This window comes from Rhinolophus sinicus, chromosome 18, assembly GCF_057876585.1.
Source record: "Rhinolophus sinicus isolate RSI-liver-muscle chromosome 18, RSI-T2T, whole genome shotgun sequence".
In the NCBI taxonomy this organism is placed as follows: Eukaryota; Metazoa; Chordata; class Mammalia; order Chiroptera; family Rhinolophidae; genus Rhinolophus; species Rhinolophus sinicus.
The window spans coordinates 110,213,979-110,226,763 of NC_142518.1; the positions used below are offsets into that span (position 1 = coordinate 110,213,979).

At 41.6% G+C, this 12,785-nt stretch overlaps 1 protein-coding gene and 1 long non-coding RNA gene across 5 annotated transcripts in view; one reads left to right on the forward strand and one right to left on the reverse strand.

Moving 5' to 3' along the window:
* Window positions 1–12,785, forward strand: part of LOC141569637 (uncharacterized) — a 51,476-nt gene that overhangs the window by 32,603 nt on the left and 6,088 nt on the right. The window lies entirely within an intron of this gene.
* On the reverse strand, window positions 5,383–11,245 carry LOC141569676 (PWWP domain-containing DNA repair factor 3B). Its single transcript, XM_074323872.2, has 3 exons — window positions 10,575–11,245; window positions 9,606–9,775; window positions 5,383–8,867 (listed from the first exon to the last, which is right to left on the reverse strand). The coding sequence occupies exon 3, from the start codon at window positions 8,661–8,663 to the stop codon at window positions 6,612–6,614; it is 2,052 nt and encodes a 683-aa protein (XP_074179973.2). The 5' UTR covers window positions 8,664–8,867; window positions 9,606–9,775; window positions 10,575–11,245; the 3' UTR covers window positions 5,383–6,611.

Sequence of the window (12,785 nt, forward strand, 5' to 3'; positions counted from 1 at the left end):
CCTGCCACAGCTGCCGAGGCAGTGGTATTGGATGGAGACCTGAGGCAGTGGTATTGGATGGAGACCTCAGGCAGTGGTATTGCATGGGGAGGTGTTGGACATCTGAAGTGGAAGAACACTCCCAGAGCTTGGTGTTTCCCTAGAACTGGGAAGTCTAAATGGCTGGAGCAGAGTAAGTAGGGGGATCGCCACAAGGTGCGGTCAGACAGGCACTTGGGATTCGTTTTCAGGGTGATAGAAAGCCCCTGCCTGGGGTATTATTAGAGAGGGATGTGATAGGCTCGGATTAACTTTTTAAAGGATCTCTCTGCTGCTTTGGGAAAGAAGGATGGAGGGGGAAAGAGAGGCCCCCGGAGGACCAGGTAGGAGGTGAATGAAGCCAATAGTTTGGGCTAGAGATGGGCGCAGCTTGGACTTGGAGTGTGGCCATGGAGGTAGAGAGAAGTGGGTGTATTTGGAAGACGGCTAGAAAATGAATGGACAGAACTTGGTGACAGTAAATATGTGTGAATGAAGAAGAGAAGGCGGTGTGAGGGAATTAGTCCCAGTTATTTTTGTTGTATTCATTCTCTGTATTTAAATCTTACCTAACTAAAGTTAGTTTTCTATAATAGTAACTCAATATTCTATAAAGAAATAAGTATTTACATTTGAAAATAATATTTTCCCACTGTCTAGATTTAACCAGTTTTTAAACTTATTTCTAGTAAACTAGTTACTTAGGTACCACTAGTGATCTATTTCTTTCAACAAAAAATTAGATGTTAGAATTGAGAAGAATGTTTTTTAGTGCCTGGCTTCTACTAGTAATCTCTATCTCAGTCACTTACCTAGGTGCCAGTATTTTTCTATAGTACCAACATATTATTCCAAAAGAAATAATTTAGATTTTAGTAAAACGGTTTTTCAATATTCAAGCTGTTGTTCTAGATATTTTTTAGTTATAGCTAGTAAACTAGGTCCTACCATCCTTCTATATAACACAATATTTCAACAAGAAAGGAGTTGTTTGACATGACAAAATGTGTATTTCAGCTACCTGAGATTTTTTTTCTAGATAAGTAGTTACATGGGTACAATGAGTTTTCTATAGAACTAACATCCCGTGTAATAATGAATCAAAAGTTAGAGGTCAGAAATATGTGTTTCCAATTCCTGGAATGAAATATTTACTGTACTTGTATCTAATTAACTTAACTAAATTGCTGTCTATAGATAGTTATCTATAGTACTTACACATTTTTCTTATATACAATTAAAATAGATGTCACATATTATTTCAACAAAGGGTAAGAATTTAAAATTGAGAAAATGGTCTGTCAGCCTCCTAAATTCAGCCCATTTCCTAGTTATCTCCAATTGTCTCTGCTGAACTAGTTATTTGAGTACTACTAGTTACCTATAATAAAAATACATTATTTCAACCCGTTTCCTAGTTATCTCCAATTGTCTCTGCTAAACTAGTTATTTGAGCACTACTAGTTACCTATAGTAAAAATACATTATTTGGAAAGGAATCATATTTTAGAAGAATGGGAATTTCAGATTCCTGACTAAAACATCATTCTGATTATGTCTATATTTCTCTAGGTAACTAATTACCTATGTGTCACCAATTATCTATGTAACTAATGTCTTATGTCAACAAACAATAAGATGGTACAGTTAAGAAGTATGTGTTTTCCACATCCTGGAATCCACTATCTACTTCTTTCTAGATAACTCTAGATACATTGATAGTCAAGAAACATTAGTTGCCTATATTAAGTTATATTCCTAAATGAAATAAAATTTTAGATTGAAAAGGATGTTAGCATCATTCTTGCACCAAATATGTATTCTAGTGACCAACTCTTATATGTACTTAAATATTTACCTAGGTGGTACCAAAAAATGTATACACATTTTAAGAAAGGAAAACTGTATTAAAATTGTAATACTCAATATATACTGATAACAAAAGATGAATACAAGTCACGTTTGGCTTCTGCAATGACAAGAGGTGCTCAAAGTGGTTCCCATCAGCATCCAGACACTTCTGATGACGGCAAACTACTGCTTGAGCAACGTTGACCAAAGTGTCCTCTTGTATACATTTTTTGGCACCCCTGGTGTGTGTGTGTGTGTGTGTGACTCAGTTATTTCAGAATGAAATAAGAACTTAGAGCTGAGAAAATGTAATTTTCAGCTTCTTGGCTTTGGCTAGTAACTTGTATTTTATATAAGTGTCTCTATTTGAATATTGCCTACACATAGGTAAATCTAGTTATCTATGTACTAACACTGTACCTAAAAGACAAATTCGAAAAGAATATGTTTTTCAACTTCATGTGTTCCACCAGGTTTCTTTAATAATCACTTGTTCAGCCTCCTTAACTAGTTGGTTAGGTACTGTTGAAAATCTATAGTACTCTCACATTATTTGGGTAACAAAGAAGTTAGTGTTGGGAAGAATAGGTCTTCCAGTTCATGAAGTCTTCTTTTTATTTCTGGTTATCTCTAGTTAACTAATCACTTGGATATTAGTAGATATCTCCTGAACTAATATTTTGAACCAGAGATATGAATTCCTAGTTAAAATACTGATTATTCAAATTCCTTGGATTCAACAATTTTTCTTTAGCTTCTGGTATTCAACTAGTTATTCTGGATAGTACTGGTTATCTCTAAATTGCTAATTATTAGTTACCACTCAATATTGTGATAATAATGCATTATTATTCCAACAAAAACAAAGAACATAGAAGTGAAAAGGATTTTTTCCACTTCCTGGCATAAAATTGTTATTCTAATATTTATAGTTATCTCTTGTCAACTATTTATCTAGAAAACACTAATCATCAATAGCAGTAAGTTCTCATTACAACAATAAATGATAATTTTGAGTTGAGAAAAATGTGATCTTCAGCCTCTGGGTTTCAAGCAGAAAAAAGAAGTTATATTTGTGAAAAAGGTATTTTCCACTACTTGATTTCCCATTGTTATTCTAGTAAACTTAATTACCTAGGTGCCACTAATTATCTGGAGTATTAATGCATTAACATATAATAAATAAGAAATAATAACTGGGAAGCATAAAATAGTTCTGCTTTCTGGCTTCACCTATTAATTTAAATTACATATAGTTACGTCTTTTTGACTACTTATGTATAGCTATGTCTATTTCACGATTTAAAATATATTGAGTATTAACTCATTAAATGATGAATTCAGATTAAGAGTATGTAAGATTGCCTTTTACTCTTCCCCTCTTCAACTATATATATATGAGGAGAGCCAACACTGAACTTATCAAAGATGCCAGTGCCTCTGTCACCATCACAATCTTTATTTTAGTAGTATCTTCTCCACCCTCCCAGGGAACAGAGTTCAGAGATCTAACTCCTAGTCTCACAAAATAAATGATTTGTAATAACCCACTTGCCTGTACCTTCTTACCAATTCCTCAAAACATTGCCAAGGAAATTCCTGCATCTCCATCTCCTGTATGGTAAGCTGTTGTCTAAGCGTAAAGGTACCACCCTAGCAGCATAATAGGCCAATGCTAGGACATGGAACCCCAAGACACGGCTCTGTGCTTCCATGTCAATAAATTCTCCCCTATATGGACTTATATTTTGTCCCTGTCTTACTGATTCAACATCCTCACATTCCATTGGCACGTGTATTATCCCAGTTCATTCAAGTACATATTAACCAGCTCCTGCATTTCCTTCTGAATATAAGGTATTTCCCATTTAAAAAACTGATCTTCCTTGTGCTGTGATCTTACCTAGTCATACCTACTCTTGTTATTAGTCTAATAGCGAGGAAAATTAGCAGGGATGGATGTTACAAATTAGCAGGAATGTGACAACCAACATCTGTTCAAGTAGCTGCCTTAGAAGACGTCTTTGCATGTTTCCAGGAACAACAAAAACTGCTCTCCAGTAGCAAAGGTAAAAGGATTGTTAATGCCAGGCTGAGGGGTCAGGGAATTTTAGGTATTTGAGATTTTTGTTCACATCACCTTTCCAGGTCTCCGAGTTCCACTCTTTCTTCGTTAGATCCATATATGGATGTAGAGACCTGTAAATGCCGTGGATGCTGTCTCTGTGCAGCTTTCCCAAACAACAATTAGATCGGGGCCTTATGTTCAGCCATTTGCCTTATGATTGGAGGAGATGAGGTCTCCTTAACCCAATGGATGAACAGGGATGACAGGCTGGGCTTTGCCAACGTATACACGTCTGTGATAGAGAACCAGCTTTGGTCAATTGTACACCCTCCTTAACAACTACTCAGGCTTGAAAGAATCTCAGAATTCACACAGCCAGCCACAAATCCAGCTTGACACCCCAAATGTGACTGCAATTCAAAGAGGAGAAGAGATGCATGTCCCAGGCATGACTCCCCCCTTTCAGTGAATACCTCAGATATAAATGGCACCCCAGGAGGGACCAGATCCTCTCCCTTTGCTCCAAGAAAACAGAAACCCAGGATCTCACAAATGTGGGGGAAGTTGGGGTGTGGTGTCACAGATAGACCATCAGTCCATGACACTGATAAATATTTCTCACTAAGAAAATGAATTAGAGCATCCCAGTTAGCATAAGACCTGAAATTTATCCTCTGATCAGAGTCCTAAACCACATCTGACTTGCTCTCCTGACTCTCAATGCTATGAATGAATGAATGAATGAATGAATGAAGTGGTGAAGAAAAGGTTAGATGTAGAGATAGATATGGCTCCATGAGAAAGCTGAAGCGGAGTGATACATTTGATGGAGAGACACAGTGTTACAGCAGAGCTAAAGTGTGTTGTCCCGATGTACAAGGTCCACATAGAACACGGAGGTGGTGTGTTTGTAAGTACTTCCCGGGACCATGAGCATGTCACATGGATTGGCCCGGGGACAATGCCCCAGGAGTCCAGGTCTCTCTCAGGCCGTGTCCAAGAGGACTCTGTAGGGCCTGAAGCTTATACAATCTGCACGGCCCTCTCTGAAAGTGTAAAAACAAGCAGGAAAGTGAATATTTAAAATGAGAAGAAAATTCATAGTGAACTGCGAAACATGACAACCACCGACATTCAGAAACAAATAGATATTATATGTACATACATACATACATACGTGTGTGTGCTACACATTCCAGCTATGTAGTTGTACACTCAGAACTAGGATGAAGCAGAGTTTCGAAGTGAAAGATACAGTGGTTTTATGGTGAATCAAAACGGCTGACTTTTGCAAACGACATGCGAACACATAACATGGGCCCGTGAGTGACAGTTGACTCCCCTCAGAATAAAAACGCACTCAGGTTCATGTTAAATATTCAGTGTTTATTTTCACATCAAGTTTTAAAGTAAACTAGCTTTTCTAACTTTTCCCCCCACAAAAAACAAACAAGAAAACCCCTTGTTCCAAGTGAAGATAACACGGCATCAGCTTCAGAATTGATCTTTTAATTACGCGTGTTTCATTGTATCCCGACAACAGCCACATTTAGTGCCATGGAGACTTCTCTGTATCCACTTCCCAGGTCCCAGGTCCTGGTCCACCTACTGCTCAAGCAGCCTGCGATGACTTAGCAGCCTGCATGTACACTGTTGGGAGCTGCTCAAGGAGTAAGTCACTAGGTAAAGCTTGTTTGCTTTGAGACAAATGACCGCTTTTGAGGGGACACAGGTCCAGAACACAGTGCTTGCTTTTCTCCAATTTATGACAATAACATGTGCTCCTCTCAGTCAGCCTGCACTCCCAGGTCTAGTGTAGCTAGGCTGTGTACACCATAACTCTGGTTGTCTTCCACGTGGGGACAGACGGCCATACGTAGGGGATCCAGTGACTGTCGGTGAGGAAGACAGCCAGATGCCAGCCTGTTTTAAGAAACCATTTGGCCATTGAAGAAGAGCTACTCCCATAAATGGAATCTCACGGAAACGGACTCTTTATAGCGTCGCACAGGCTGACAAAGTGTGTACTGCAGGCTGAGATTTCCTTCACCCACATGTGGGCTCCATGTGGACCATCCATTCACTTGGTTTGGATTTCAGATTGCCTTTTCAAGAAACATTTAACGGTAGTGATAACGCAAAGAAAACATCTCTGTCATTGGTTTCACCTCTCAAGGCTGTTTTTGTCTAAACTAATAAGCACAGCAGGGAAAACTCAGGAATTTTCTTGTCAGGGAATCCGATCATTTATACAGATGCATCACTGAATGAATGAGCAACCCTTGTGATGTTTCTGGGAAATACTTCTCAGATTTTAAAGTAAATTGTTGCTTAGTATCTGTTACCAGGGCTCTTTCATGTAATGGAAGTGTGCACACCCTATATTAAAATATGAAGTATACACAGTCCAAAGCAATGTTGTGAAGATATAATATCTGGACAGTTACACATCTGAGCAAGTAGAAATAAGTACACGTGTTTGCAATATTTTAACAAATTAGTTTGCGAAGAGTTTGGGAACAAGAAGTGATGGTGACCGTGACACCCACAAATGCCGGAGATGGACCCCAAAGGAATTCAGCAGGTTCCTAAATTTGACGTTCTTGAATTTCCAGTCCATCTTTATGCGTCATAGAGAATGGAGGGGTGCCACGTATTACGCACACGGGGGTGCTTAGGAATGATGCAAATGAGAGGTCTCCCTGCGAAGGTGTGGTGCAGGGCGAGAGGTATTTAGTCTTGCTCGCCCTCTCTTTCTCACAGTCTTTAAGATGTTTCTATCAAATAGGTCTTTTTCCCGGGAATGCACAGGTGGCCCTCGCAGGTACTTTTCTTCTGCCTCCTTGTAGCCTACTCCATCAAGGGCAGCAATCGAACAAATGATGGCTTCTGGCAGAAGGACTTCCAGAACAAAACTCACTTTGTCGTCTCTTGTCAGACCCAGCTTGTTCTTGTCTATTTGTTTGTAGATTTCTTGTAAATGTTTTACCACGACATCCAACTGATCTTCATCCTCCAGGTATGTTTCAACACAGATCACGTACCTCTCTGACTTCAAGAAGGACGTCAGCCACCTGGACTCTTTCCTGCCCTTGACGATGTCCAGGAGATGGTGGTCGGCCCCCTTTGTTTTCACGATGAAGTCCACTAGTTTCCGGTTGACTCGGTCCCAAGCAGCCCTCATCCGGTCAGGGAGAAGTTTCCTGCGGGGCTTCCCATCTGGGGAGCTCTCCTCAGAATCTTCCAGGTCGGCATAATTCACCTTTGGGAAATCAAGATACAGATTCCCTTCTTGGATGTCTTTCCTCATTGGGTAGCTGATGTCAGCAGCGTAATAGTCCAGGAAAGAGCCCCTGAAGGAGCCACGATGGAGCCCTTCTCTGTAGTGGGATATCAGGGAGAAGCACCAGTTCACACTTTGCTCGTACACTCTCCCGGCTCTCTTGATTAGTTTTTCTTTCTCTTTACAATCCAGGTGCTTCAGTCTCCGAAGAGGCACTTGAATACCGCGCTTTTCACGGTGCATGTTTTCCTCAATCAAAACCACCCTCGCCGTCTGCTCTTTGTGGTTGACACTCTTTACCACTGCTGGCCAATACGGGTGACTTTGAAACTTAAACCAGACCATCGTTCCTCTTGTAATGGGACACTGCTCCTGTGGGAAAGCCATGCTTGTCGCTCGTGCCGCTTCCTTGGTGCCCTTCTTCTTAACAGCGGTGGTGGGGTGACTAGCCTTGGAGCCAACTAAAGGCTGAGGTTCCTGCTGTCTTTTCTCCTGATCTGGTACCTTCAGCTTCCTTTTTCTGCTTGCCGAATGGCGTGAATCAGGCAGCCGCAGCTTAGGGTCACTGGAGGATGCTGCCATCCCTTCTGATTCTGGCTTCCAAGCTCCCTGGGCAGGGTCCTTCCCATTCCCAGAGAAGGTAGAGCACTCAGAGGAGACAGCCAGGGTCTTTGGGCGGGTGCCACATGCCTCTGCTTTCAGGGCCTTGGGCACAGAGGCGATGAAACCAGGTGGCCGAGATGGAAGGACGCCTCCACCCTTAGCACCTGCACTCTCCTCCTTGACTGTGCAACGCTGGCACGGAACTCCTGAGGTGACCCTCTTTCCCTTGCCCTCTTTCTTACGGTCGTCTTCTGAAAGCGATGGGAAGTTTGGGCCAACGCTGGAGCTCTGTGAGGACTTTGCTTTAGATTTCTTAGGAACAGGAGAGATGGAGGTATGCACCTGTTCTTTGTCTCCATCCGGGGTGTCCTCACCCCCTGAAGGGAGTAACAGTGATTTGGGGTTTTCTCTTTTCCTAAGATGTCTTGGTGAGTTCCCTTTGGTCTTCTGATACTTTCTACGAGATTGCTTTTGTGGTCCCGTTTGAGACTGCGCAGTGGCCTCTGGGTCATCTGAGGCTCTTGCCTGACCCAACTTTGCTCTCTCCTTTAGAATTTCCAGTGCCATCGTAAGAGCGCTTCTGTAGGCCACTTCTTCTCCAGGTGAGAAACTGGCCTTCGACTGGGCCACTAGTGAGGAGGCAGTGGATTCAATCTGAGACTCGTTTAGGATCTTCACATCTCGGTTTTTCACTTGAATTTTTTTACATACTGAGAGTATTTCCACTTGTAGAGAACATGCCTGTTTCCTCTTAGTTTTTGGTGAGGTTCTGGATCGGGACAAAACCTTTGCAGGCCAAAAACGGCCTTTCCAATTGCACAGGACATACTCAGAGTCCATGATGCTTTGACTTGGGTTGAGAGGTCATTCACAAAGGTCGCAGGGTGTGGCCCGGCCACAGGAGACCTCCCTAACGCAATTTTCTTCACCGCGGGTTTTTGCCTGGGACCAGAAAGTGTTCACAGCTTGTGTGGCCTGTCCTTCTGCACCCGAATCTCCCAGGGGTGCTAGAACTTGTGTTTTGACAGACAGTACGGCAGAATACTGAAACACAAAAAGGAAAAGTGGAAACGTGTCAGCAAGAATTCCTTTCGTGGAAGTAGAAGAACGTTGGTCAATGAGAACTGATAAGAGATAAAACACAGGAATAGAAAGAGTGTGTATCACACTGCAGGCGTGTGTCTGGACAGGGTAGGCAAGATAAGAGGCAAGTATTTGGGAAGAGAATACGGAATCTACCAGAGGAGACTTATAGCCCCCTGAGCCCAACTTCTTGCCCTATTTGTTACTACTGCATGTTAAAGAGCATCTGTGTGGGGAGGTGGGTGTCGTGTCTGGGATCATTTGTGTTACTGGATGTCCTGGGCCTTCTGCGCTCCTCAGGGCTCATCCTAAGGGAATTCTTCCGGGTTTCTTTTCTTGGGTGCTAGTGCCGCCCTGTGCCCCCGAAGAAACCAGAGATGATGTCCCACCTACAGACCCTGGGTGTCGCCCCAATGTTGTGTGCAAGAGCAGGAGCTTAGAACCCAGATGTTCATGGAGATCGTCATGATGGTGACTGGTAAGCCCCTTCGTGAGGACTGCTGCAGCCATGCGCCACTGTCTGGGATGGGCACCTCTTCATTTCTCTATGGTGCTTCAAGGGGTTCCCCCACCCACACCCCCAGCACCAAATCAGGGTCAAGTAGTAGCTGCAGAGCGAGGAGCCAACTAAATCACACCTCCTCGTCAACATGAATAAATGATGGCAGAGCAGTGTCTGGTGAGATGAGGCAGTCTTACCGAACTCCAGGTGGATCTTGGTAGGTGTGGTTGTGTGAGCCGGACCTGTGGATCCATATACTCCACCGGCTTGTCTGGTAGTCCCTTTACCTGCTCTGTGTTTCTGAAGTGCACTGTCCTTCCAGGGATCAAGTATTGACCACCAGGCTCCAAGCGCTACTAACGGAGATCTAGACAATGCAAAAGAGTTAGGGAATTCAGCCAATGAAATGGGGGTTGATTCATCATTTTCCCTTGCCCAACTCTGGAATGCATGCCATTCGTAAACAGAAATGTTAAGTCTCACGTATAATGCAGAGTACATGCCATGCTTCTTTCCTTCCTTCATTTGTATTTCCGAATATTTCCACCTTAAGCTACTTAGTTTATGCTAGTCCCTCCTGTTTCACAACCGTGTAAACTGCTGCTTTCACGGTAGCCCCGGTCTGTCTTAGACACATGGATTACTTCCCATTAGCCGTGTGTGTGTGTGTGTGTGTGTGTGTGTGTGTGTGTGTGTGACTACGTGGGCCTGTAATGTTCTGTAATGTTAGGGTGTTGTTTTGTGCTTCTAAAGTTACATTAAATGTGCCTGCAGAGAAAATGAACGCTGTGCAGAGAAATATGCACGAGACGACACAGTATAGATACATGCTCTCAATGTGATTGGGAATGGGGCTTCCCACACATTTCCTATGCGTATGAGTTTACCTGCACATCCAACCTAGTACTGCGTTTTTTCACACAAGAGCATCGTTAATCACTATTTCATGTGAATGCCTATTTTTCACCCCATTTCTCTGAATCTCTTGACAATGTGGGTTTTCTGAGATTTAAAAACTTAAAGTAAATTTCAAACATTTAGGTGGGTAGAATGCAGAAGATGCAATCTTCTCTCAACCCCCTATTTCCCACCCAGAAATACCTTGCTCATAAGTTCTACTTTTCTGTACATGTTGTACAGATCGATATGCATTATGATTAACTTACAGATTTTAGCTCATCCATTTTCAGTCTCCAACGATATGCTTCATGAGATTGTTTCTGTAATAAGTGCCTGTACATATGGCTTTGTTCGCACATACTCATCGATATAACAAAAACTATACCATGACTAAATGTACATACTTTGGGCCTAATCTGCATCCCCTTGCTCTTGGACTATGGTGAACGATCACCCAGGTTTCAGGGCCTCTGCTTACAGAACTCAGTGTACGGGCTCTTAGAGCTCAGGTGTCATGTGAGGACATAGAACAAAAGGGAGGAAGACAAACAGGTGACTCAGTCACTGCAGTCTCCCTGCAGCAGGAGCTGTCAGTCTGTCACACAAAACAGGAGGGCCTGCATTACACCCAACCAGAGCGCTACTCACACCCAAACACACACACACACACATTCACAGATATACACACACACACTCACACACACTCAGAGAGACATTAGAGACACAGATGCCTAATGGTGAGGCATATAATCCATGTTCTCTGTCTCTACACACACATACACATGTTTCTCCTTCCAGTATACATGTTATTTTTAGCTCTGTAGCCCCTTATTTTAAAAACACATGTGTAAATTCTAAAAATGATGTTTCAAATTAGAAAGTAGGAAAAATATTAAGCAATAGTAATCTAATCTAACACCTAGAAATGCTTACTGCAAATATGAGTCCACAGACTCTAGAATTTTTATTCTGTTTCTACATATAGCCTATAAAATATGTAAAAGGTTTTTAAAATTGTACAAACACTTTAAATATTCTCACTTATTCATGTTTGCATACATCTTTTTAAGTGTCAATCACTTTAATTGATCGCTTTTAACAGACAACCAAAATATCAACAGCAGTTGTTTTTCCTATCACTAAAGCTATACTGCTTCCTCGGGAGAGACTATCAGAAGGGATGGGTGTTCACTGAGAGCATTCATTGTATGCTTTGGTCCAGGGTCCAGATGTCTAACAGTAAGGGTTGGTACATACTCTTGCAGATGATTTTCTTCTCATATTTTGTACTAAGAGGAGTGCAACTCTCTTTTCCCACTACAAAGATGTGTAGAGATAGGTGGATGGATAGATGATGGATTGATGGATATAGATTGATAGATGATAGATGATAGACAGATAGCTAATAGATAATAAACATATTACGTGTGTGTGTGTGTATATATATATATATCGTGTTTTCCTGAAAATAAGACCTACCCGGACAATCAACTCTAATGTGTCTTCTGATTGTCCAGCTAGTTCTTATTTTCAGAGAAACACAGTATACATATGATAGATAGATAATAGATAGGTAGTTAACAGACAGATGATAGATAGATGGACTATAGACCAATTAAGTACAAATTATATGCTTTCCGTAAAACGCACATTCACATGGAGAGCGATGCTGTCTACTTTGTCTTAGGATATGAAGGACAGGCTAACACAAGCAAAAAAGTCTACAGCTGTAAATGGAAATGTCATGACACGGTTCCATGGAACAGAGAAGAGGAACAAGAATGGAAGTGGATGGACATTATTTTTCAAGTCATGTTATAAAATATTATGGGGAGGACACATTTACCTGACCATATGCACCAACATCTTACCTTATAAAGAGTCTATGGGGATAGCAAATGAAATATTGGATGTCCGTGAACAAAAAGAAAACAAGTACCATTGCACAGCATTCAATGAGAATGTATTTAAAATGTTTGAAATATCTTTGGGGTGTTTGTTCGATCAACGAAATACATTATTAAAATGTATGTACCTCGCCACATGACAGAGATTCAATTACAGCAGTCTGAACAGAGGGTGGGAACAGTTTGCAGAATATGCGAAGGAAAAATAGCCAACAATTTTCCAAGGTAAGGAAAAATTTCACGTGGCATATTTGATATATCCAACCATGACACTAATTCTCACATACACACATACACATACACATACACGTAGACATACACACACACACACAAACACACACACAGATGGGCCCAGGCTCTTCTTAGTACAACTTCTAGAAACCAAAGCAAAAGACAAGACCTTAAAGCAAACAGAGGAAAACAAACCTGATTCTTAGGCAGGCTCTTCTCATTATTTTAATTAGAGAGAGCTTGATGGAATGATTTAGAATCCAGAAAAAGCAAAGAGGGAGCAATGAGACACTAAGAAGAGTGCCACGGTAGGACGAGTGGGCACTTGTCATTCTGGAA